The sequence below is a fragment of the Fusarium falciforme genome, chromosome 4, assembly GCF_026873545.1.
Source record: "Fusarium falciforme chromosome 4, complete sequence".
NCBI classification, from domain to species: Eukaryota; Fungi; Ascomycota; class Sordariomycetes; order Hypocreales; family Nectriaceae; genus Fusarium; species Fusarium falciforme.
Window position 1 is genome coordinate 2,086,418 of NC_070547.1, and position 23,038 is coordinate 2,109,455.

A 23,038-nucleotide genomic window follows, 5' to 3' on the forward strand; every position below is an offset into this window, starting at 1 on the left:
AGGCGAGTGTATTCGATGATCGATGATATGTTTTACTGAGATCATTGGGGCCTTGGTCTTGTGTCTACCTACCATGTGAGGCATCCAATTGATGCATGTCGATATGTGTTGTACAATCACATGACTGCATCTAGGATGCCTTGGGACTTTGGCTGTTAGCTCAGCCACCAGCCGCAGACATCAACAAACAGGAAAGGGGAAAACGTTGCGAACGCACATGAAACCCTTGATCCCTGTCGAATCGTCAAATAAGCCTTTGGTGTTGAAAACAGATCTGTCAATGTCTACGCCCTTCCATCGACATCCCGTGGGCTAGTGCGGCTGCTGCCTTGCATGGCCCCCAAAACTAGAGGCTGACAACCACGACGGGCTCCGCCATTCGACGGGGAGCAACACACTCCCATTCTAATCCCGGACTCCATCACGACGGGCCATCGGGACAGCTTCGAAAGATCAGACCTTTTACAGGTAGATCCAGAAGCGAATGGTTACTCTTACACCCTGGAACACCAGTGGATACAGGCGCCTACCGGGGAGTGAGAGATGCGAAGAAACTCACCAACAGCATAGGCCTACCGAGGATATGCTTCTTGGATTGACTCATTCGGCATGTAAGCTTCCCCTGCTGTCTTGTTTACTTTACCTGGAGCCTTCCTAGCCACGCCCTGCGCCTGACATGACATTGACATGCTGCATCTCGGCAGACAAGAGCCCCTTGTTTTAACTCTGGTCTCCACCCGTAGGGCTGTGAATCAGTGTCACTCAGACGGGCTGTGCCTGGTATATAAGAGCACACGGGAGCCGCAGCAATCGAGAGCATATCAGACAAACAACAACTTCTTGCCTACGAACTCAAACCCGAGGTTTTCAGGTAAACCACAAGATTGCGGAGAGCGCACACTAGCTACCATGGCTACCGCTACCGAGTTGCGGCCGATTGAGCCGCCTGCATTTACAATACCAAAAGCAAAACCCCCAACCGTATATCACGACGTGGTCGACATGGAGCAGGCAATTCATCTTGCCGGCCTCTGCCGCCAGAGCCTCGTGGATCTCCAGGTCCATCTTCCCGACTTTGACCCGTCTCATCCTTTCACCGCCGATGAGATCATCGCGCTACCCCTGGACAAGTACCGTATCGATGATGCTCTTCACGATCTTCCTAGACGCAAATCCGCCCGGCACAACCTGGCCTGCGCCATCGCACCGCTCATGTACCCAGTACACGAGGGTTCATTGACAGCCATCATTCGATATGATGCAGACCGCGTTCGCCTTCGTGCCTGGGCTGTCCTTCAGCGAAAATACGACCTGCTCAAAGCCACTATTCGCAACGGCCACACCACCAATGGCCTGACCGGTGGTGTCGGTCCCAGTGTCAACGCCCCCATCTGGTCTTCCCGCATCACTGCTCAGGGCGTCTGGGACCCAGCCAAGCACCCCGTCTCGCTCGACGGCGTGCCTGCTATTCCCATGCCTGTCCAGATCGCCCACGAGGCTGATCTCGAGCCGTTCCTGAGCCACCTCGAGCACGGTGGCACCAATGAGCTCAATGGAAACACCAAAGGCTTCGAGCTCGACGAGGGACGAGGTGAGCCTTACTACGGTGTTAAAGGCGCTGAGTTCCGCAAAGGTGTCGTGTACGAGGATGGCCGAATGGATCTCTGCAAAATGGTTGTTGGCCCCGACCATATTGGCAAATTGATGGACAGCCTGCGTCCCAATGAGTTTGTCCGACACTTCCTGCTGGGCAATAATATCATCGGCCCTGTTGGTGCTCACGAGATCGCCAACTTCATCGAGGAGTTCCCTGACCGCATGGACACTTGGTACCTTGCAGGAAATTGCATCAATGGACCCAGCTTCAAAATCCTCGTCGACGCCATGGTTAAATCCGAGGCCGTCACCAATATCTGGCTGAAACGCAACCCGCTTGGCGCAGACGCCGCTGAGGACGTCTATCGCCTCATCACCGGAGTCAAGAATCTGCGGACTCTTGATCTTGACCAGACCGAGCTCGGAAACCGAGGAGTCACTCATCTCTTTGATCGTCTGGCCACACACGCCATGCCCGAGGGTGCTAAATTCTCACTGAAGCACCTCTACCTCAATGGTAGCGGCATCTCGACTGAGGGCGCTCGGGCTCTTGGCAGGTTCCTGATGTCGCCGCACTGCGGCGTGACATCCATCTACATGTCCTCCAACCCGCTTGGTGATGGGGGTGTAGAGGCTATTGCAGCTGCATTGCCCAAGGCACCGTATCTGGCTCGACTGCTCTTACAGTCGGTTGGAGTCAGCACCAAAGGTGCCATTGCGCTCTGCAAGGCTGCTACCGGCCACCCGAACCTGGAGGTCCTTGACCTTGGCCAGGCGTATGTGACCCATGATCTTGGCCAGGCCTACAACTTCATCGAGGATGAGGCTGTGCCCGCCATCAAGGAGCTCATCGAGACAAAGAGCCGCCTGGCATACCTCAACTTTGGGTACTGCCCCATCTCGCCGCCAGGACTCAAGACCTTGTCTGAGACAGTCCTCCAGAATTCGACACTCGTGTGGTATACGGCCTATTCGGTCCTGCCGGACCCGGAGCGCCTGGCCGCCACCTTTACGCCGACTGTCGACACCCGTTTCGCCAACCCTGCCGAGCGCAGCCACGCGCAAATGGAGCTGGACAAGGCCGTCCGCACTCACCTGGCTGTAAATGTGCAAGCACGATACGGCGAGGGCACCTCGTACAACCGGTTCCAGGAGGAGGAGCGACGCTGGCTCGTCAGCGACAAAACTGACGTGCGCAAAATCGACAGCGTGTACCGCAACCGTGACGCTGGCCTCGCCCGTCGCCGGCTGATGACTCTGATCAAAAACTGGGAGGAGGGTGATGAGACTCTCGACCGTGTCATGGCTGCCCATGCGCCAACCTGCTCGCTGCGCCGACACTAACTGGAGCGTGGTTGTTTTGCTGGTTGAACTCGTTCTCGTTGTTTTTCCTTTGATAGCTCAATAGTTGCAGAATGAATCATATTGTCATTATGAATCATGTTTTGTGACATACTCATGCTGCCGAATGCTACTTCGAGACTTCTCGTTGTTTGATGATGGAATGTTCAACACCAGGACCAGAATCTCAGTTCCTAACTTACAACGGCTACCGGCACGTGACAGCGCACCAGCGCTCCTGCCCCCGCGTCGCGGCGCGGCGCATCTGCCCATTCCATAATCTTGACATGAGTCGACTCGACTCTTTTAACATTTTACCTTGTTGATGAGGAATTGAACTGTATTCATCGTGTAGGCGCAAGATCAGGGCAGCTTCACCATCGCTACAACCTCCCAAAAAGAGAAAATAAGCTCGGCGCATCCGGCATCTTTCGGGCCTGCATGCTCACTAATACGACTCGACCGACTCACACACACTCTCTCGTACGAATAGAACAAGACACACCGGCTGAGCGTCGCACAGTGAGCGATGCCTCAGAAGCGCAAGCGACAAGACGAAGACCCCGCTCCCTCCCAGCCTCAGTCCCAACCCCAACCTCAACCTCAACCTCCTCCCGCCGGCGCGCGTCGGGCGACGCGTCAAACTCCGGTCCAACCCCCGCGAGTTCCACCAGCAGCGACCGCAACAACTTCAGCGCAACCACCAGCAAAACACCACGAGACCGTCGTTCCGCCGCCCGTAATACCGTCGTCTACAACTCTGCGATGGGCTCCGCTTGAACAGCCAGGACCGGCCGTAAGGCATAACCCGCAAGCCATGACGAGCGTCCAGACGCCGAGAGCTGGCCGGCCGCCGTCGGACTTGGTTGCGCCTGAGATCACATATCATGTACCTCAGACGCATATCAGCCCGTCGCACCGCACTTCGGCGCTCGTGCGTCCTCACGGCCCAACAGCACAGCCGCCGCGCATCCTCGAGCGACCGCCGCCCCCGACAGTGACTCCCGTCTTCCCCCCAAAGCCTCCAGCGTCGTCCCCTTCACGGCCCCCGCTGCGAACCGACCGCAATATTGATAAGGTGGTGTTGGGTAATATCGTTTTCCGCACATGGTACCCTAGCTATTACGGAAAGGAGGTGCTTGGGGACTCCTCTGGCACGACAGGGAAGGGAGGGAGCAAGGACACTGGAGCCAAAGACCAGGCTTCAGGCGGCAAGTCCTCGTCCCGACGGGATCGCGACCACCAGCCTGTGCTCGACCGTTTACACGTCTGCCCCAGCTGCTTCAAGTATTCCAAGGAGGTTATACCATGGCGGGGTCACGTTCAGGTGTGTGAGCGACGAGCCCATGTACCAGGGCGCAAGATCTACGTTCATCCACAAGGCCGGAGAAAGGTACTTGTGCCGCAAGAGGCAAGATCAACCGGGCCCAAGAGGCGGAGAGGAGAGGGTAATATACGCTATGTCGAAGAGATTGTTCAGGACGAGGGAGAATGGAGCATCTGGGAGGTGGATGGCGAGACGGACGGGGTAAGTCTACGTGAAGGATACCGTCATGATGCCGAGGATGATGAGGCTGATATTTGTTCCCAGCTCTTTTGCCAGAACCTGTCACTCTTCGCAAAGCTCTTTCTCGACAACAAGTCCGTCTTCTTTGACGTTACCGGCTTCAACTACTTCTTGCTCGTTTATACGCCTCCAGCTAAGCCCTCATCGACTGGGAACGCCTTAAACATCGGCCCCGCTACCACATCGACCGAAGACGAGCCCCCGACGCCCCGCATCACAGGCTTCTTCTCCAAGGAGAAGATGTCATGGGACAATAACAACCTCGCCTGTATCCTGATATTCCCCCCATGGCAGCGAAAGGGCCTCGGCGCTCTGCTCATGGGGGCCTCGTACGAGATCTCGCGGCGGGAGGGTATCCTGGGTGGCCCAGAGAAGCCCATATCGGACCTGGGTAAGAAAGGGTACAAGCGATACTGGGCGGGCGAGATTGCGCGGTGGCTGCTTAGCATTGATGTCGATGCTCATGGGCCCGGTAACGAGGTCCTTGTAGACTTAAACGACTGCAGCCAGGCAACGTGGATTCATCCCGACGACTGCCTGCAGGTGCTCCGAGACATGGGTGTCGCCGAAGAAGTCGGCCTGGGACCCGGTAAGCCCGAACCCAAGGCTGTCGACGATGCGGATGCGGAGGAGAAGGAAGACGAGGCTCCGGGCCCGGCAGCATCTACCACAGCGCCTCCGGCAAAGGAGGGCACGGCCGACAAGGAGCCCGTCAAGATGGTGCCGCGGGTGCGGGTAGATAAACAGGCGGTCCGGCGATACGTAGCGGAGCACCGGATCAGCCTAGAGCGCATGTGCGATGCCGCGGGGTTCGTCGAGGGCTATGCCATCAAGGCGCCCGAGGCCAAGGACGAGGATGAAGATGAGGAGTGAGTGCGTGTGCTGCTGTGTTTCTCATTTTTGAGATTTCTGCGATAGTGATACCCATTGTTCGAGAGTCAATTGAGCCACATTGAACCATCATTGCTTTGCACTAATCTACCACGTCTGCGTGCTTGTTGCCTTGCCAATATGACACTTGAATCTCTGTAGAGCTATAGCATAAGCGTTGACGTAGGATCAGACGCCATCTTTTAAGCAATTGGGCATCTGCCCTTCTTCAATTGGTAACATGGGCTTCTCTCATCATCTCGCTGCTGTAGATGCCGAGGCTATGGCGAGGACATTTTGATCCCCAACGCCGGAGTCCATTGAGCGCCATTGATGGTCGTCAAGGTCTCAATATCGGTGCCAAATGATTCCAACATGATCACTCTGTCTCAATATGAAGCTCCGATACGTCTCATGATGTCTGGGAGCGCTCAATGGCTCTGTTTCTTGCTGCCGTCATCCTCAATCCTTCCATCTCGGTCCATCTCGTCGTCCCTCTCTGCCGATGCCGCTGCTCCACGAGCTTTCCCAAAGAGGCAGGGAGCTTGGACCACGTTGACGCTTTTCGCACCGGGCTTGGCTTCGAGAAACACAGGGTGCTGGTCGTCCGCCAACCCGAGATTGCCCTGTTCCCAACTTTGCACACCCCCCTTGTGCCGAAAATTTTTCGCCTGTTTGGCTCTGGCTCTGGCTTCCAGCAATCGAATCGCCAGCAGGCAATCCCAATCTCGGCAGCATTGGAAGGCCCCGGGTGCCCCAGACTACGCCACGGCTATTCCAAGCTGCCTGCTACAGGATGCCTGCAATGACCATGCGATCTCACCTCACAGGCGTGGAGATGCCTGCCCTGTTGAGCAAGACGTATCCAGCGATTGATGTTGAGAGATGCATTCGAGATATGAATTTTGAGTGAGAGCTTGCCATTGGCGTGGCTGAGGCAAGGCTGCCACATGTATACCGTGTGAATAATCACTATTCACACATGCCCAATTGGCAGTCCCGTGGCTGAGATTGTGGTTGGGCCAAGCTCAAGGCAACTTGACCTCTTCATGACCTTATGCCTCATTTCCATCGTGCTTCAATGGCCTCAATGACCTCGAAACAGGCTGCGAATTGTCTGCCTTTGTGTCAGAACATCGTCAGAGTCAGCCTTGACACCACCACCAGCGTCGTCGTGAAGGCCATCAGCGCCAATGGCTAAAGGCCGCTCTCTGGAAAGTGTCGAGCGAAGCTTCCCAAGCAGCCAAGCAATCCCACCAGGCTGCGTCACATCAACACTCCCACTGATGAGAGCCCTCCCCTCCATCATATCAACTGGTGCTCGCTGGCTTGGCCACAACAGCCACCAGCCACGGTTCCAACTCTGTCCTTGCGCACTGTCCTGCGCTGCATCCCAGGCTACGGCCGAGCCCGCCATGCAACCGCTCCCGCACTCATGGCAGAAAAATTTTCGGTTCCCGAACGTCCGACCCACTGTCATTTCCCAGCTTCCTGATAAAACTGGAACGTCTGAGCCAGCAAAACCTGTTACTCAGAGTCTTCAACGGCTTTGAGAAGCCATTGAGCGGTGTCTCGACCTCAATTGAGGCAGGAAACTATCATGGAGTTTGGTCGTAAATAATCCAGCGCCAAGACATCCACTGCTGGCTGACCGTCCAGCATCGGAGCTTGTTCGGCGGGTGTAGCAGTCAGGTTTGAGACGTGCCAATTCCTCCAGATGCCGCCCTGCACTGTGCCAGGCTTGTATCTGAGATCTGGTGGACGGACGGATCATGGAGGTATCAGCTGTGCTGTTCGGGCGCCGGGGAACTTGCTTCGTTCGCTCTCAGCTCTGGATTCTCAGCATCGAATCCAACAGCCAAATCCATGGCTTGAGCTTCTTTTCGATCCACCCACGTGGAAGATCCCTCGGCTGATTCGCTGATCCTGTGTCATGAAGCCGCCAAGTGGGGACCCTCTGCGTGTTCAGACCTACTGTGCCCAACGTACTGTACGCCCTCGGAGCCATGGGGGTTGCTGTTCACCCAAGACTGCCAGTCTGTTCGTCCCAGCTGGCCAATCGCCGCCACCCTTCGGCATCCTCCAATGCCCAGGTACCGGCCGGGCAGCCCGCCCTGATATCGATTTGGACGCCTTCTAGCTTCAGACAAGCGCTGGCACGAGGTGAGTACCTCATGCCAGCCGGGCAGACTTTTCTTGACTCTCGGCCTGCAAATTGGAGCAAAGCACAACGCTCTTTCTCGACTGTCTTTCCCTGAAAGCAATTGACAAAAATTCAGTCAATTTGCCGCTTTTCATCGTCGATTCGGGCCCGGTTGCGCTGTGCTGTATGCTCCGACGGAAATCCGGTAGGGCCGTCGTTGTCCGCCTCCTGCAGAATCTTCGTTGGGTCCGCGGCGCCTTTTAGTCTAGGTCGGTAGGGGTCCTCGCACGCAGTTCCGGCTTTGTCCCCCCTTCGTACCGAGATTTTTCTCAATGTTGCGCGTTCCATCACCGGCCCAACCCCTAGTTGGCGCTCATCGTGGCCCTCCTCCCATGATTCATGGTCCACCCGCCAAGCGCGTCCCTCCGACTGTAAAAGCCTCAGGCCTTGAGCTTCTCAAAGCCATCCAGAGCAATCACGTCTCAGGATTCTGCCAGTCGCCTCCACCCGACTTCCCCCGATGGCTAACCAGCCCGTGTCGAGCCAGTACCCTGGCCACATTCGCACCCGCTGTGTCCTGGCCCTTCCGCCCTTTTGCCAGCACCCTCTTCGCTGTCCAAGCTGGCGAATCGACCTGTCCGTAGCCGTGATTTTGTATGCGCTTCCCTCTGTTCGGAGTCCGCGTCGGAGTCGTTTTCTCACCCGGTTCCCCCGTAAAAATGTCTCGCCCGGATTCATCGTTGTTCCCCTTCCTCCCACCGTTGCCCCGGCTGACATCCTCACCCCCCTGACCATATCCACCCGTGTGGGCCCACCTTTCCTCACTTTCCTCCCGGCTCCAGACGCTTTCTCTCTTCCCTTTTCCTTCTTCCACTGCCGTCCTGTCTCGTGCTGAGCTCCGTATCTCTTTTCTTAAACCTCCCATCAGCCTCTTTCTCCCTTTCACTCTTCAACCATCTCCCCTCACACAACCATCACAATGGCCTCTTCTCGTGTCTTCGCCTCCCGCCTGGCCTCCCAGATGGCCGTCAAGGCCGCTCGCCCTGCCGTGCGTGCCCCTGTCGCTGCCGCCAGCAAGCGAACCATCTCTGGTAAGTTCTTGATGCGGCAAAAAATTTTCTTCGGGCTCAATTGAGCTCTGCCCGTGCCGAACCCGACTCGATCGAACAACGCCCTCGAGATCAATTCGCTCACAATCGATTCAAGGCGCCGCCAGCCCTCTCCAGGCCATGAAGCGCCAGACCCTCCTCCAGGCCACCACCCGCAACGCCTTCCAGGTCCAGCGCCGTGCCTACTCCTCCGAGATCGCCCAGGCCATGGTTGAGGTCTCCAAGAACCTGGGTATGGGTTCCGCCGCCATTGGTCTGACTGGTGCCGGTATTGGTATCGGTCTCGTCTTCGCTGCCCTCCTCAACGGTGTTGCCCGCAACCCCGCTCTCCGAGGCCAGCTCTTCTCCTACGCCATTCTGGGTTTCGCTTTCGTCGAGGCCATCGGTCTTTTCGACCTGATGGTTGCCCTTATGGCCAAGTTCGTAAGTTAAACCCCGCATATTCCCCGCATATCCGGTGGTGGATGGACTCGAGGCTGACCATGTCTTCTCTTCCAGACCTAAGTTATTTCCCGGCCAATTGGGAAGGCTCGTGCCGAATGATCGAGTCAATGATACGGAGGAAGCTGCTGAGCGCGGTGCCTTGCGCAGTGTCTTGAAGGTCATGACACTGGTGCACTCGACGCCAGCTTGCACGATAGAGGGGAGGTTGTCTTGTAATAGACGGGATAGAGAACTGGGATGGACGTTGATCATAGGCACTTCCCTGTGATAGAGTTGGGGAAAATCTGCGTAATTCCTCCCAGGGACCGACTTGTAAAATAAAAAGCCTCATTCATCCCGCTTCTCCCACAGCATCAAGAGATTTCTTGTACCAACACCAAAAGTGCCTGCCAGCTTGACAGTGACGTTTTGGGACGGTATCTTATCAATTGACGTCTCAATTAACTTTCAATCGATGACATCTTTGTGAGCTGCTGTTGAGATCTGAGAGCTCTTGACATGAGGCAATTGCTTGCATCGAGCTCCCGTGGGCCGGGTGCCGGGGGGAATTGGCGCCTTAGCCGAGCTGGGCTGGCAGACACTCGCCCTGCCAGCTTAACCGAGTTGACCCGGACCGCTTAGCAATTTCTGCTCAGGCCAGCAGTGCAACAAGGCGGTATCCCTGGGCGCCTGAGTGCCTGTGTTTCAAGGCACGATATCGCCATCAGTCTTTCCTGGTGGAATCCAAAATCCCCACACGGTGCAAAACTGACTGTTGACAACCGTGGGTCACTCGCTCTGGTGTCTCTCCTAGGCCAATGGGGCGGCGTGCTAGGGGAGATTCGGGCATCGGGGGTGGATCGAGGACAGGTTCAACGACCCAGGGGAAAGATTGTGGAGCTGATGAGAGGTATGTAAGGAAACACAAGTCCACCTGGGATATTATGACGAGCTGATCTGGAGTAGCCCCGAATATCGAGCAGGTGTAAATACCCGGTCGATCGTGCACCAACCAGTTCTGGGGCCTTCAGATTCGATAACGACTGTCGAGAAAGCCGACAAGCCTCTCAAGTTGTCCATGTCAAAGGATTTCATAGACACGATACCGTCCTGCAGGTGTGCGACGTTTCGAAATGCTGTGGCCGATGACCCGGTGTGTCCCCGACGAGATCTCCAACAAGATGAACGGACTTGGCGAAGAGCAAGCGAACCGACTTGAACACCACGACCAAGATATTCGTCAAACCGATACATGGCGAAGTTGGCGGTTTCCGTGCCGCCGGGGGATGCCGTCCGTGTTCAAGTGAAGACTATCCTGTCGGTGGTACGCGGGTACTCCAGAGTGTGACAGGCGACGGTCAAAAGTGGAAGAACGGGAAGTCCATAAGCCATCAAAGTTGAGGCTTGTCTGGATGCAACGAGATGTTGCATGCATCGATGATGATATGGCGAACATTTCAAGCAATGGCCAACCATCTCTGGTTGTACTTGACCATGTCGAGGTCCAGGGGCGAGGAGCGGCTCAAGTGATTATCGCGTCCCAAGATCAAAGGTCATTCGCCACCACTTCCACCACTCACGATGTGTTGCCCGCAAGACAGGCCTAGGCCTCGTCCAAGACTGGGGGTGTTGGGCCATTGGGGGTTTTCCAGATCTCAACGAGACGAAGCAAGCTAAGTTCTTGGGGTCCACTTGGTACAAGGAAGGAAAAGATGGGATATCGGGAAGCTTTGAAAGAAGAGATGCTGGTACTTGCCTGGGAAAGGAGTCTCGTTGTCGAATCTAGGTTTATGGTTTGGAAGGCATCGCTCTGGCATTGGGTCAGTATACCACGCTGCTACTGCTCGTAGCATCGTGTCTTGACTCGTCTTTCACTCACCCAACAGATCGCCGCGTTCTTAGGTCCACTCAACTCCACCGTTCACACGAGCCGAGCCAACAGGTCCCCATCGACCATCAAGAGCCGCAACGACGTCTGAATTGAAGCCATTCAACTCCAGACCGAACAACGCGAACGACAACAGGAAAGAAGGGGGAGGCAAGGGAAATAAGAACGCCGCTGCTTGGGTTTCATGCCGCTCGGTTTCCCCTCATCTGGTGTCACATGACCTGCCACTCTTGCCTGGCAACCCGCCCCCTCCGTCCAAGCCCTTGCCTGTGTCACATCGACAAGGGGAATCGGGAAAGAACGGCCGTCATGGCTGGGTGATTTGTCGTCTGCGCGATGCAGGGCGCGCGGGACGGGGGACGGCAGTGGTGGTGGGTGAGCCATGGGGATTGGTTCTGTGCCATGGCGATGCATGGAGAGCAATCTAGCCACGGCGGTGGCCATGGCGGCGAGGTGAGAAGCAAGGCATCGACCGTGGGCGAGCGATAGAGCAGAAGAGGGGAAGGAGCTGCGACGCGATGCGATGCTTTGTTCTGGCGAGCCGGCGCCGTCGAGGCCTTCACGAGGCATCCAAATAGTTTGCTTGTTGACAAAGGAGAGTTTGAGTAATGCTTTGTTGGCGGAGGGAGATTGCCCGAGTCAAAAAGTGAGGGGAAGAAGACGCCGTGGCTGCGTGAGAGAGATGAAGGGGGGAGACAGCCGAAGAGAGTCTTCTGCATTTGGAAGGAGGCCCTGAGTTGGATGGTACCTTCCCGTTCGTCGCGATTGGCCATTTGCACCTCGGGTCTTGGACGTTGGGGGGGATTCCCGTCAGCAAAACCCAAATTGGACGCGTAGTGATTCGTCAACGAGGGCGCAAGGGGATGTACGTATTCGAGAGGCGTCCCGTCATTCAATTGCTTTGAGATGGCGCCCGTTGGGTACCTAGATCTGCCCTGTTTTTGGGATGGCCTACACGTGCTTTTGCGTTTCTGTGTTGCATCCATGATACCCTAAGGCTTCTCAATTGACCAAGTGTATCATCTTTGTTCAAAATACAATAATCACGCGACTCTTTTTTCTTCTTCAACCCTCATCTCCCATTCTCTCCGCCCATGGTCGGCAGTTGCACCAAGAGGCTTCGAAAGCGGGGGGCGAAAATCCGGGGTAGCAAGGCAGGGCGCGCGGGAAACCCTTGTCCTTTGTGGAGAAGGGGGCCGAGCACATTCCATTTTCCCCCTTCCGCAGCGTCTCGGGTCTCGCGGGCGGGATCCCGATGGGCGTTGCCGGTGTGCGTTGTGCTGCAGTCAGCGCGCGCCCCATGGTTCGATCAAGACGTCCGAGTGTTTCGATTGGGGGTTGATCTTTTTCCGAGACTACGTATGCGCTGCGTCTATTGTTGCTGCCGGTTTGCTTTTCTCCGATCCTTTCAATTGCCGTGGCCTCATTTGTTGCTTGATCATTGGTGCACTCGGCTCGACATGCCCTTTGGACTCTTTCGTTGAGATGGCTGCATATCTCGACACATCTTTTATGTACTACGTAGTAATATAACAACATCAAAGACATGGATGCCTATAACACTCCAGTTACATTGTTTTTCCACACACCACGAGAATCACACGATAAGAAAAAAAAAAGGATGAGAGACAGAAAAGCCTGTTCTTTGCAGTGTCTAGGATGCACCATAACTCCTACTTTTACCGTAGCTACCCGATACCCTCCAACCTCACTTTCGAAACGTCGCACTGCGCTCTCCCCTGACAGGCGGTGCCTTGCGTGCTCCCTTGATGTCGGTATCTGCAGACTTGGAATAGGGGTCAAAGACCTTCTTCCTCCCCTTGCCTTCGGCCTCGCCGCCGTTCGACCCTCGGGTTCCATGTAGTACCGACGTGGCCTTGCTGTAGTCGAAAGGCACAGCGTCAAATTTCTTCTGCTTCTTCTCCTCTTGCTGCTTCTGCTTCTTGTCCTTCTTCTGGGCCTTCTGAACCTTTTTGGCCTCCAGCCGTTTGGCTCGTGCATCCTGTGCCTTCTTGGCTTTGCGCTGCTTTTGTCGAGCGCGGCGTAATTCCTTCTTGTTGGGCTCGTCATCGATAGCAAGCACTCCACTGTCTTCCTGCATTTCCTCGTCGCTGTCTGACCCTGACTCTGACTCCGAGTCTGACTCCTCCTCGCTTGAGCTGGATTCATCCACGGCCTCCGACTTTCGCTTCTGGCCCCTCTTCAGCGTGAACTCTTCCTCAGTAACCTCCTCAGGCTCAGCATTGTCCCCTGCAGCTTCCACGCCCACGGCCTGTTTGGCATCCACGACTGTCTTCTCGACGGGCTCGTCGTGTTGAATACCTCCCTCAAACGAGCCCTGTTGAACGTATTTCTGCCAGGGAAAGGGAATGAGATCCTCTTCTGTGTCGACTGTTGGCGTCGAAGCATCCCACCGAGTGCTGATCGGCATATCTCCAAATAGCTGCGATCGGGTCAGCCTGTTGACCGTGACCTCTCCGTTGAGGTCTGGTAACCTGGCCGTCTTCCTGGCCGCAAATGGGAGACCGTTCTTCCGCAACGTGTCCGGCGCCATCGAAGTAAAGAAGTGAAGCAAGCTGGGTCCGCCTCGGGCCTTGGCCTTCCTGATCCTTTCCCAAATGTCGTTGAACCGGGGTCGTGCCAGAGATGCGCTGAGAGGCAGGAGACTGTGAAGGGCCTTGGCATCAGGGGGGTTGAGTCGAGCAATTTCCGTAATGTCCCTGGTGCTGAGAACGTAGTTGGGATTCTCATCCTCCGCCCTGGCTGTGTCGTCCCTCCACTTCCACACGGCCTTGAACACAGCGAACTGCTCACTGTCAAGAGCCATGTGAGAATTCTTAAAGACATATCCATACCAGCCTCGAGAGCCTTCGCCAGTTTCCTCATCATAGCCAGGATTTTCGTAACGGGAGAGTGATAGTTCTTTCGACTTTTCTAGAGCGCGCTCAATGAGGTTGGTCTCGGGTTTGCTCTTGTCCGAGGTGGCGACAAGCTCATTCCGTACTTTATCGTAAATGTAGAGTAGGTAGTGAGTATCTGACCGGGCGTAGTACATCATCTCCTCAGGAATCGGCCTAGACGGGGTTAGTAGGGTAATTTAAAATATGCCCGTGAAAACGTACCGAATTCTCCAATCTGCTAGTTGATACTGCTTGTCTGCGTCAAAGTCGACAAACTTGGATAGTAGGAACGCCAAGCTTTTGGCCGGATAGTGAAGTTGCTCGCACGCAAAATATGTGTCGAACAGGCCGTTCACGTAGAGACCCAGATCTCGCTGTAGCCACACCATATCCATGTAGGCGCCGTGGAAGACCTGCACATGTTAGCGTTATTGTTAAATATTAATCGAGACAACGTACCTTGATGATCTTTGGATTGGTAAAGACCTCATTCAACACTTCGAGCTTGTGACGCCAAGGCTGTAATGTATCAACGATCCAGTCCTTCTCTCGGGTGCTAATCTGCATGAGCGAGACAAGCCCGATGTAGGATCTGAAGTCGTGATGTTCCAGATCCACAGCAATCTCCTTCGCCTTCTTGAGCTCTTTCAGCATCTCGAGGACGCCTTCATACGTGTCGACCCATATCGCTTGGGTTGTATCAACAGGCTGATACATAACAGGCTCTGCCTCCTTGTAGACTCTTTTGGGGTATACCATGCTAGCAATTTCGCGTTCGTAGGGATGTTGATATCTGCAGCAAACATTGAACGTCAGCAATTGAAATGAATGGTTTGCTCGAGAGCAATGTTTCAATGCGAAGGGGACTAGGGAAAGCCCCGTCGAATAATGGGTAGGCTGAATGAAACATACTGCGGTGTGCCGGACTCGTTGGGTACAATCTTTAGGCTTTCCTCCAAGGATACCTTCGCGTGTGGCTTTTCGCTAAGGATAGGCTTCCATGGACCAGAGGGAAAGTTGTCGGGCTTGCGTTCGAACAAGAGCTGAGGTTTGGAGATGTTGGCGTTCCGGATAACCTTGTTCGTCGACTTGGATCTCTTGGACGTCGTCGCCTGAAAATATTAGTAAGAGTATGGATCGCGACATAACATAGAGACCTACGGAATCGGATACAGGTGGCTCCTTTCGCTTGACCAGGCCTGTATACTCGTCCAGGGCCGTGTCGGCCTTCTCGAGCGTAGAATCGACCACATCGACAACACCCCTCCAGTTCATCTCAATATCCTCAACATCCTCCAGCTTAGGAGCCTTGACATTGCAAGCCTTCCCGGATGATTGTAGCAATCGCGTAGCGAGTTCGAGGAGCCGGGATGTTCTGTCTTCGAGCTGTTGGCCGACCTCAGGGTTGACTGTGCGCTGGAAGCTCAGGTCTTCGGCCGCGATGCGGTTGACGGTTTTGACGGTCGAGACAAGAGACTTTTGGACGCTCTCCTGCAACGACTTGAAGTTCTGGGAGGGCTCCATGATTGCGACGAGAAATGCGCGTTGCGCAGGGGGGGGTGATGTCTTTGAGGTTCGCGACAGAGCGTTGCTTCTCAAAAAATTCCACGGTCGATTTGGATATGCGCCTATCGATAAGATAAGACCTGGCACTGTGTCTTATCCGACCATACTAGCACCCTTGCTCGACCTTTCTCAACTTTCAGTACAACTGCTTCTGTCACGTATAGGCTGCTGGGATAAACACGAAATACTATCAATCAGAATCGCGGCATGCGGGAGATGAAAGGAATCATGTGAAAGCGCGAGATGCTGCCACCACAACGTGACGTTCTTTGTTCGCGGTCCAATCAACCCTCGACGGCGGGTGTCAAACCGAAAGTTCCTCCAAGCATGACCTCAAGAGGTCGTATAGGGCCGCCTTCTCATACCATTGCTACTCATCAATGTTGTTGAAGGTGAAAATCATAGGAGAAAACCAGTAGCCGGCTCCCGGGCCGACGGTTATGTGCATGGTAGCAATTGCGGAACGGACAGCAGCCGGAGGGAGGGTTGCAATCTGGAGACCATCCCGATTCCAGACTGTCAGTTTGCTTTCTTTTTCACGCTTTCTCTTAGTCGACATAAATCCAAGGATGATCTGCTCCGGCCAACAACCTGATCAAGGCGCAAACATGGTCTTGTCCCCTCCATCCATTGGCTGGTTGGCTGCGTGCTTGTGAAGCCCACTTCCCTGGTTGGCTTCGGGATATCTAATAGCCTAGTCCAAGTTAGCCCTGGTGATGGTTGCCATGCCCTGTATTCTGTCAAGCTTGGGGAATCTAAAAATGACGCCTCATCAATGCGTCACTTTTCAGTCAGGATCAAGCGAAGTTCAGGATTTCTTCCAGACTGAGCTAACCATCGTTCCATGCGGAGTTTGTTGTCATTGGCCAGCACCTCATTACGAATGCGAAAGACCCAAAGACACGGCCGTGTGATGCCCGTATCATGGCCGATGAATTGATCCAGTCTCCGGAATCACCTCCGGACTACGCTCCGGGACGAGTCTCGGGAGCTGGGGCTGCGGGAAGCACTAGCAGCGGACGCATGGGAGTGGGGAGAGCGTGGTTTTGTAGCTTGACCTCGCGTCACCACTGGAAGCTACTCAATGCCATTGCCGATTAAACGTGCAGTACCTCGTGGCCGGGTGACAGGTGCATGAGATGATGTTGGATCTGGTGTCTTTTCTGGTTCCCTTGGGGCGACAGTGACCCGTACGGCACCCGCACCACTCAGCGGCAAAGTACCAGTACTTGAGGCTTGCGATGTGCCTGGCTGACGATGCAGATGTTCCCCTCCACTCTGAAGAAAACGGCCCGGGTCTCGAGGTGAAGCTGGTCCGCGAATAGACGGCCACGGCGAGGCGGGAGCCATCGGCTTGCGGGATAATTATAAAGGCGAGACCGGGAGGAGAGAGTTCGTTCTCGGGAGCTGCAAGTTGAAGTGAACAGGATCGAATCGAGGAACTGGTTCACGCCGCTTCCGTCAGGCCTTGGTGTCACTGTCATTGCGCGCACCTTGACGTCTTTGCACGTGTCGTGAGTTTAGTTGACAGTTAGAGCCCAGCCCAACCCAACCGGGTTCGTTGAGTTGACACCATCCATCGTCAGCCAGATCCCGTCCCGTCATTAACGGTCCCGAGAGGCAGGTGCAAGGTACGTGCTTGTTGCATTCTTCTGTCTGGCATTTCCAAGTCAGGCAAGTTAGTCGGTTGCCCCTCGCCTCGCCCCTCTGCGTTCCGTCCCCTCACACGCGCGCCTTCCACTTCCCTGGCCCCTCACTCGGTACTTACCTACTTGTTTTCCCTAAGCCTCTGGTAGCATCTTTCTTGCTTCCATTGTCTTCCGCCTCGAGGTATTTAGACCTTGCATCTCTCTCCGCTCGCCTTGTCCCGGCAAACCCCTTCTCAACCACCAGATGATTGCATCATAGCCCCTCTTGCTCTTATCAGCGACGAACTGGCTGATAACATCAACAAAAAAAGAGGTCATTGCGTTTCCTAGACATCGGCCGCCTCGCTCTTCTCCAATAAATCGCCTGACCTTACGCGCAGTAGCGTCATCGTTTTGCTGGCCCAAGATCCAAGCTCCTTGCACTAACTCCACCGCCGGGGGGATCTACGCCTGTCGGCTCTGAGCCAAGCTCCCAGCAAGTTCCCTGCCCCTCCACGGACCATCGACGTCGTCCGCAAAAGAGCCGTGACGAGACCACGCTTTTCGTCCTTTCAAGCTGCCCCTTTTTGATCTCCCGGCCTTCGAAGCTTCACATTCGCAACTCGAATTTCTGCTCATATCGCCATCATGCCCGGTACCGTCGACGATCAGGCTGTTCCAGGCCGTCTGCTTCTGCTCTCCAACCGTCTGCCCATCACCATCAAGCGTTCCGAAGATGGCAGCTATTCCTTCTCAATGTCCTCAGGTGGACTTGTCACCGGCCTCAGCGGTCTCAGCAAGACCACGAGCTTCCAATGGTATGGCTGGCCCGGCCTCGAGGTTCCCGACAACGAGGTCGAGGGCATGAAGCAGCGGCTCAAGGACGAATATGGCGCCCACCCTGTCTTCATTGATGATGAGCTTGCAGACAGACATTACAACGGCTTCTCCAGTAAGTTCGCACCACGCCTACCAATTACTAATTCACCATACTGACACCATCACCTCGCAGACTCGATCCTCTGGCCCCTCTTCCACTACCATCCCGGTGAGATCACGTTCGACGAGTCCGCGTGGGCCGCATACCAAGAAGTCAACCATCTTTTCGCCAAGACAGTCATCAAGGATGTCCAGGATGGTGATCTCATCTGGGTCCACGACTATCACTTGATGCTCCTTCCTCAGATGCTTCGCGAAATGATCGGCACGACAAAAAAGAACGTCAAGATTGGCTTTTTCCTCCACACCCCATTCCCCAGCAGTGAAATCTACCGAATCCTGCCTGTCCGACAGGCCCTTCTTACTGGTCTCCTCGACTGCGATCTCATTGGTTTCCACACCTACGACTACGCTCGACACTTCCTCAGCAGTTGCTCTCGCATCCTCGAGTGTCCCACGACCCCTAACGGCGTTGACTGGAATGGTCGCTTCGTGACCGTGGGCGCTTTTCCCATCGGAATCGACCCCGACAAGTTCGTCGAGGGACTCAAGAGGCCCAAGGTGCAAGAGCGTATTGCTGCTCTCAGCCGGAAGTTCCAGGGTGTCAAACTTGTGGTTGGTGTCGATCGTCTGGATTATATCAAGGGCGTCCCCCAGAAACTTCACGCCCTTGAAGTGTTCCTGACGGAGCACCCCGAGTGGATCGGCAAGATTGTTTTGGTCCAGGTCGCTGTTCCCTCTCGGCAAGACGTGGAGGAATACCAGAACCTGCGTGCTGTTGTCAACGAGCTGGTTGGCCGAATCAATGGAAGATTTGGCACGATTGAGTTCATGCCCATTCACTTCCTCCACCAGTCTGTCTCATTTGACGAGCTCACTGCGTTGTACGCCGTTTCCGACGTCTGCCTTGTCTCTTCGACCCGCGACGGCATGAACCTGGTCTCTTATGAGTACATTGCCACGCAGCAGAAGAACCATGGAGTCATGATTCTCAGCGAGTTTACGGGAGCCGCTCAATCTCTCAACGGCAGTCTCATTGTTAACCCCTGGAACACGGAAGAGCTTGCCAACGCCTTGCACGATGCCGTCACGATGAGCCCCGAGCAACGCGAGGCCAACTACAAGAAGCTCGAGCGCTACGTCTTCAAGTATACGAGTGCCTGGTGGGGTGCTAGCTTCGTCGCCGAAATGACCCGCCTCAGCGCCGAGAGCACACAGCCCAAGACACTGCGCAACGTGTCTGGGGCTGTCGTTGGCCTGGGTCAGAAGGTGCAGCAGGTTGTTGGCACTGTCGCGAAGAAGGCCGAAGAGGCGTTGGGCGCCGGGGAGACCAAGGAGCCCGAGGCTACGAGCTCACAAGCCGACGGATCGAAGACGGAGGATGCGAAGCCTGCCGAGGCATCAACAGTGCCTTCCCAATAGAGTTTGTATTTTGCCAACGGAACATGGTTAAGGTATGAAAGGACGAGTTTATGAGAGTTCAGGTTAAAGCGGTCACGGGTTGGGATCTCATTTCTTTATGTTTCTTTTTAAAACATCTTGGAAAATTGACACTAGTCGTCCATATTTCGTACCCTATGTGAATGGCCATTGTTTTGTGTACCTTGATTTGATTGAATAAGCTGTACTATACTAAACACTATCTAGAGCTATCTACCCTAAGGGCAAGCAAAGGCGATAATCAAAAGTGGGAATGTTGATATTGGAAATGTTTCAAGAAACGCATTTCAAGATTGCTCGGTGGAAAAGAGAATGGATGCGCTGAGAAAAGTCAAAGTTTCGTTGCGACGCAGGTGCATCAGCAAGTAGCTGGTATCTAAGAAACGACATGAAGGTCTGAACAACCCATGTCTTACAAATTCAAAGTCCATCAAACTCCCCATCAACCGAATTTCATCGTGTGCAGCATCACAGTCGTCGCCCAGATCTGTCCTTGTCCTCCCAAACCAGAAAACACCTTGCAGACTGTCCAGATCCCTAACCCATCTAGTAGGGCGCGTTGACGATGTCGTCCTTGCCCAGCTTGTAGCGACCACTCTCTCGAGTGCCGATACGACCAGAGCCTCTCCGTGAATCGCTCAGTCGGATATCTCCAATGATGCTCTCCCGGGTAGGCTTTCTCAAACTCTGCTTGGCCACCATGTTGACCTCGTTGGGGAGGGCAACAATGACATTCTTGTCCGAGCCAAACTTGAAGTCGTCGGCCTTGACCTCCTCTTCGTATCGCTTGATCTTGTAGGGTGCCTTCATTCCGCGGAGGACTCGCTTCAGGTTCCACTCGATGATGTAAGGACCCGTGGCAGTGATGATGCTCGTCTCCTCAGCTCCCTCACCAGTGTTGAACTTGGCAGGAGTGAAAGTGACAGGCTTGCCGGTTTCGTGATAGAACTGGGCCACGTGCTCAGGTGTAAGTGCCAGGCGTCGAGGGTGAGGCTTCGAGTCAGCGGCAAAGGGCTTCTCGAAGCCAAGCTTGCCCTCGTTCTTGCCCGACTTCTGTTGAGCATCAACAAGAAGGATGTAGTTCTTGGTTGTACCCAGGATCCATCGACCGTCGGCGGACACGTCCATACCAGTGATGGGATCACCAAGAGCTGGAAGCTGGGTCTTGGCCCGGATTCCAAGGCGATCAAACAGCCGGATGTCTCCCTTGTTGCTTGCAACGGCGATGTAGCCCTTCTCAGTGGTAGCAAGAGCAGAAAAGTCGTTCTTGGAGGTGTATTGCTTCATTTCCGAGTCAACAAGCTTGTGGCCAGACAATCGAGGGTCGATGCGGTAGAGGGCATTGTTGGAGACACCCAAGAAGGTCTGCTCGGAAGTCATCTGGGCAAACTTATTCTCAGGAGCAAAGGTCACGACAGGAATATCGTCATGCACGTTCCATTCATCAACAACCTTTCCGTACTCCAGATCCATGCGGTATAGCTTGTTGGGGTCGATCTCATTCTGCAAGATGAGGTCGCGGTCCTCGCTGTGAAGCATGACCTTCTTCGGGTTCATCAACTTGCCACTAGGCGTTGTGACCTTGGAAATGTTGGTAGAGAACTCGAGGTGGTTGTTGGGAGTATGCTTGAAGACTCCAATCTTGGATCCGCGGACGACAAAGGAGCGATCATGCTTGTAACCAACCGCCAGCTGCGAGTTGACCTCGCCATCGGCGTTTCTGGGGAATGTGCTGTCATTCTCCTCATCGGAATCGTATTCCTCGTCTTGGACGCGGTCATCCTGGATCTCTTCCTCCTCCTCCTCTTCTTCCTCCTCTTCCTCTTCCTCGATAGGAGCATCCTCCATAGTCAAGTCTCCAAACGAGTCGAGCACATACTCGCGTTCCTTGTCTTGCATCTTGGTCCACTTGGTCTCGTTGAGCTTCTCCCAGATAGCTTGCATGATGGCCTCCTGGAACTTCTCCAGAGTTGATTGGTCCTTGAACCGGAGAAGCCAAGATCGAGCGGTGCCATCGTTGCTAAAGTGGTTGAATACGAAGGAGAGGTACTCGAAATCGAAGACAGGGTTGAAATCCGCGACAACTGGAGTGCCCAGCCAAGGCTTCTCGGTGGATTCGATCTGAAGCCAGTATTCCCACTTGCCGACTTCAGAGACTGTAGCGATCACGGAGTCATCAACAAGGACGAAATGACCGGGCTGGGGGTCAAAGAGATGGAGCTCGGCGGTAATGGCAGCATAAATCTCCAGCGCTTCAGGAGGGTTGTTTGCGTCCGGGCCACTCAAGACGGAGGCCTCAATCTCCTGCTCTGGAACGTGGGCAGGCTCGCGCTTGGCGGCCGAGTTGGCGGTATTCTTCTTGGACAGCATATCGTCGACAGACTCGATAGATCGGGCGAGGGTGGGACTGTGGATGGGACTGGCGGGTGGGATAGGCTCTTCCTCCTCAAACTCGAACTGTTGCAAGTCTTGCTGCGAAGCTGTGGTATGGGGCTTTCGGTACTTGCGCTCGTATTGGCACTGCTGAGATACTCGCACAAACTGCGTGACCTGAGCCGAGGTGACGGAGTTGTCGCAAACGAATTGGAAGAGGTCACCGGTGTCGCCACTGAGATCCTTCCAAGCTAGGACCTTGTCGCCGTTCTCTCGGATCTCGACTCGGAAGTGGAGGGCCTCGTCGAGGAGAAAGGTCTTTTCGTCTCTCTCAGATTCGAGGGCGTCGAGCGCAGCGTCTTCGCCTTCTTCCTCAGCAAGGAGCTCCGCTTCGCCTTCCTCAAAGACACGCTGAACGGTAAGTTGGTATTGGTAGTCTTGGTTGGTGCGACGGATACGGATGGTGGAATCTTTAAAGATGAGCTCGGAGTAGCCCTTGGGCGACAGAGGGCGGACGAGGTAGAGTTGGCCTTGGGGCAGCTCGATCAATGCTTCCTGTGTGCTTGAACCAAAGATGAGCTTGCCGACTGTGAAGTGCGACGTGTTAGTTGTATGTCTTGTTGATAAGAGATAGAAGAAGGACTGTGAACGAAATGGGGAAGGGCGAACAGGTGGAATGAAAGAGAAGTGGCAGATGAAGCGATCAGCCGCGACCAGGTCGGAATATCAGCCAGTGGCCTTTGTGCCCGTGCTGGAGAAGCGGGTGTTGGTTGGGGATGATGCGGGGCAGCTACTTACCATTCCGTAGAACGAACATGCTGGCTAAGATGGCGGTCTTGACGCAGACGAGGAAAGAGTGTGCGATATGCTGACAAGCTCCTGGTCAAGAGGGATACGCCCAAGTATGGAAGGGAGAGAAGAGAAGGGGATAGGCTATTAAGAAGGAGAAGAGTTGGTGATGCCGTTCACTTGCGCACGAACAGCCAAAAGGGTGTGACGTGACTAACGACAAGGGAGTGACAGGCAGGCGAGACCGACAGGTTCAGGTTCCTTCCTGGATTGGGTGTAAGGCAGGCGCAGGCAGCCTCTGGGCCAAAGAGAACGCCGGACGGGAAGGTGGCAATGATAGCCTGGCAAGATCAAAGGCTAGAGCGTGCGGCAGGAGACAGCGTGCGTCATAACAACCTTGAACTTTTGGGATGGGAAGCAACTGCAAGCCGCGGCTGCCCTTTTTTTTTTGTGTACTTTTCCCTCT

The 23,038-nt window shown here is 54.8% G+C and overlaps 6 protein-coding genes across 6 annotated transcripts; 4 read left to right on the top strand and 2 right to left on the bottom strand.

The window, feature by feature from the left end:
• Positions 1–909: 909 nt before the first annotated feature.
• On the top strand, positions 910–2,940 carry NCS54_00540100 (Hypothetical protein; the record flags this gene model as incomplete). The annotated part of the gene is made up of 1 exon (XM_053150906.1): positions 910–2,940. The coding sequence occupies one exon, from the start codon at positions 910–912 to the stop codon at positions 2,938–2,940; it is 2,031 nt and encodes a 676-aa protein (XP_053006881.1).
• Positions 2,941–3,466: 526 nt separating this feature from the next.
• Positions 3,467–5,377, top strand: NCS54_00540200 (Histone acetyltransferase; the record flags this gene model as incomplete). Its single annotated transcript, XM_053150907.1, has 2 exons — positions 3,467–4,465; positions 4,529–5,377. The coding sequence occupies 2 exons, from the start codon at positions 3,467–3,469 to the stop codon at positions 5,375–5,377; spliced, it is 1,848 nt and encodes a 615-aa protein (XP_053006882.1).
• Positions 5,378–8,496: 3,119 nt separating this feature from the next.
• NCS54_00540300 (ATP synthase subunit 9, mitochondrial) lies at positions 8,497–9,130 on the top strand (the record flags this gene model as incomplete). The annotated part of the gene is made up of 3 exons (XM_053150908.1): positions 8,497–8,608; positions 8,724–9,049; positions 9,125–9,130. The coding sequence occupies 3 exons, from the start codon at positions 8,497–8,499 to the stop codon at positions 9,128–9,130; spliced, it is 444 nt and encodes a 147-aa protein (XP_053006883.1).
• Positions 9,131–12,645: 3,515 nt separating this feature from the next.
• NCS54_00540400 (HRDC domain-containing protein) lies at positions 12,646–15,361 on the bottom strand (the record flags this gene model as incomplete). Its single annotated transcript, XM_053150909.1, has 5 exons — positions 12,646–14,011; positions 14,060–14,250; positions 14,297–14,630; positions 14,750–14,949; positions 14,999–15,361. The coding sequence occupies 5 exons, from the start codon at positions 15,359–15,361 to the stop codon at positions 12,646–12,648; spliced, it is 2,454 nt and encodes an 817-aa protein (XP_053006884.1).
• A 2,318-nt stretch (positions 15,362–17,679) lies between these two features.
• NCS54_00540500 (Trehalose-6-phosphate synthase) lies at positions 17,680–19,392 on the top strand (the record flags this gene model as incomplete). Its single annotated transcript, XM_053150910.1, has 2 exons — positions 17,680–17,983; positions 18,044–19,392. 2 exons carry the CDS (start codon positions 17,680–17,682, stop codon positions 19,390–19,392), a joined length of 1,653 nt encoding a protein of 550 aa, XP_053006885.1.
• A 564-nt stretch (positions 19,393–19,956) lies between these two features.
• On the bottom strand, positions 19,957–22,600 carry NCS54_00540600 (Hypothetical protein; the record flags this gene model as incomplete). Its single annotated transcript, XM_053150911.1, has 2 exons — positions 19,957–22,370; positions 22,582–22,600. 2 exons carry the CDS (start codon positions 22,598–22,600, stop codon positions 19,957–19,959), a joined length of 2,433 nt encoding a protein of 810 aa, XP_053006886.1.
• Positions 22,601–23,038: the final 438 nt, after the last annotated feature.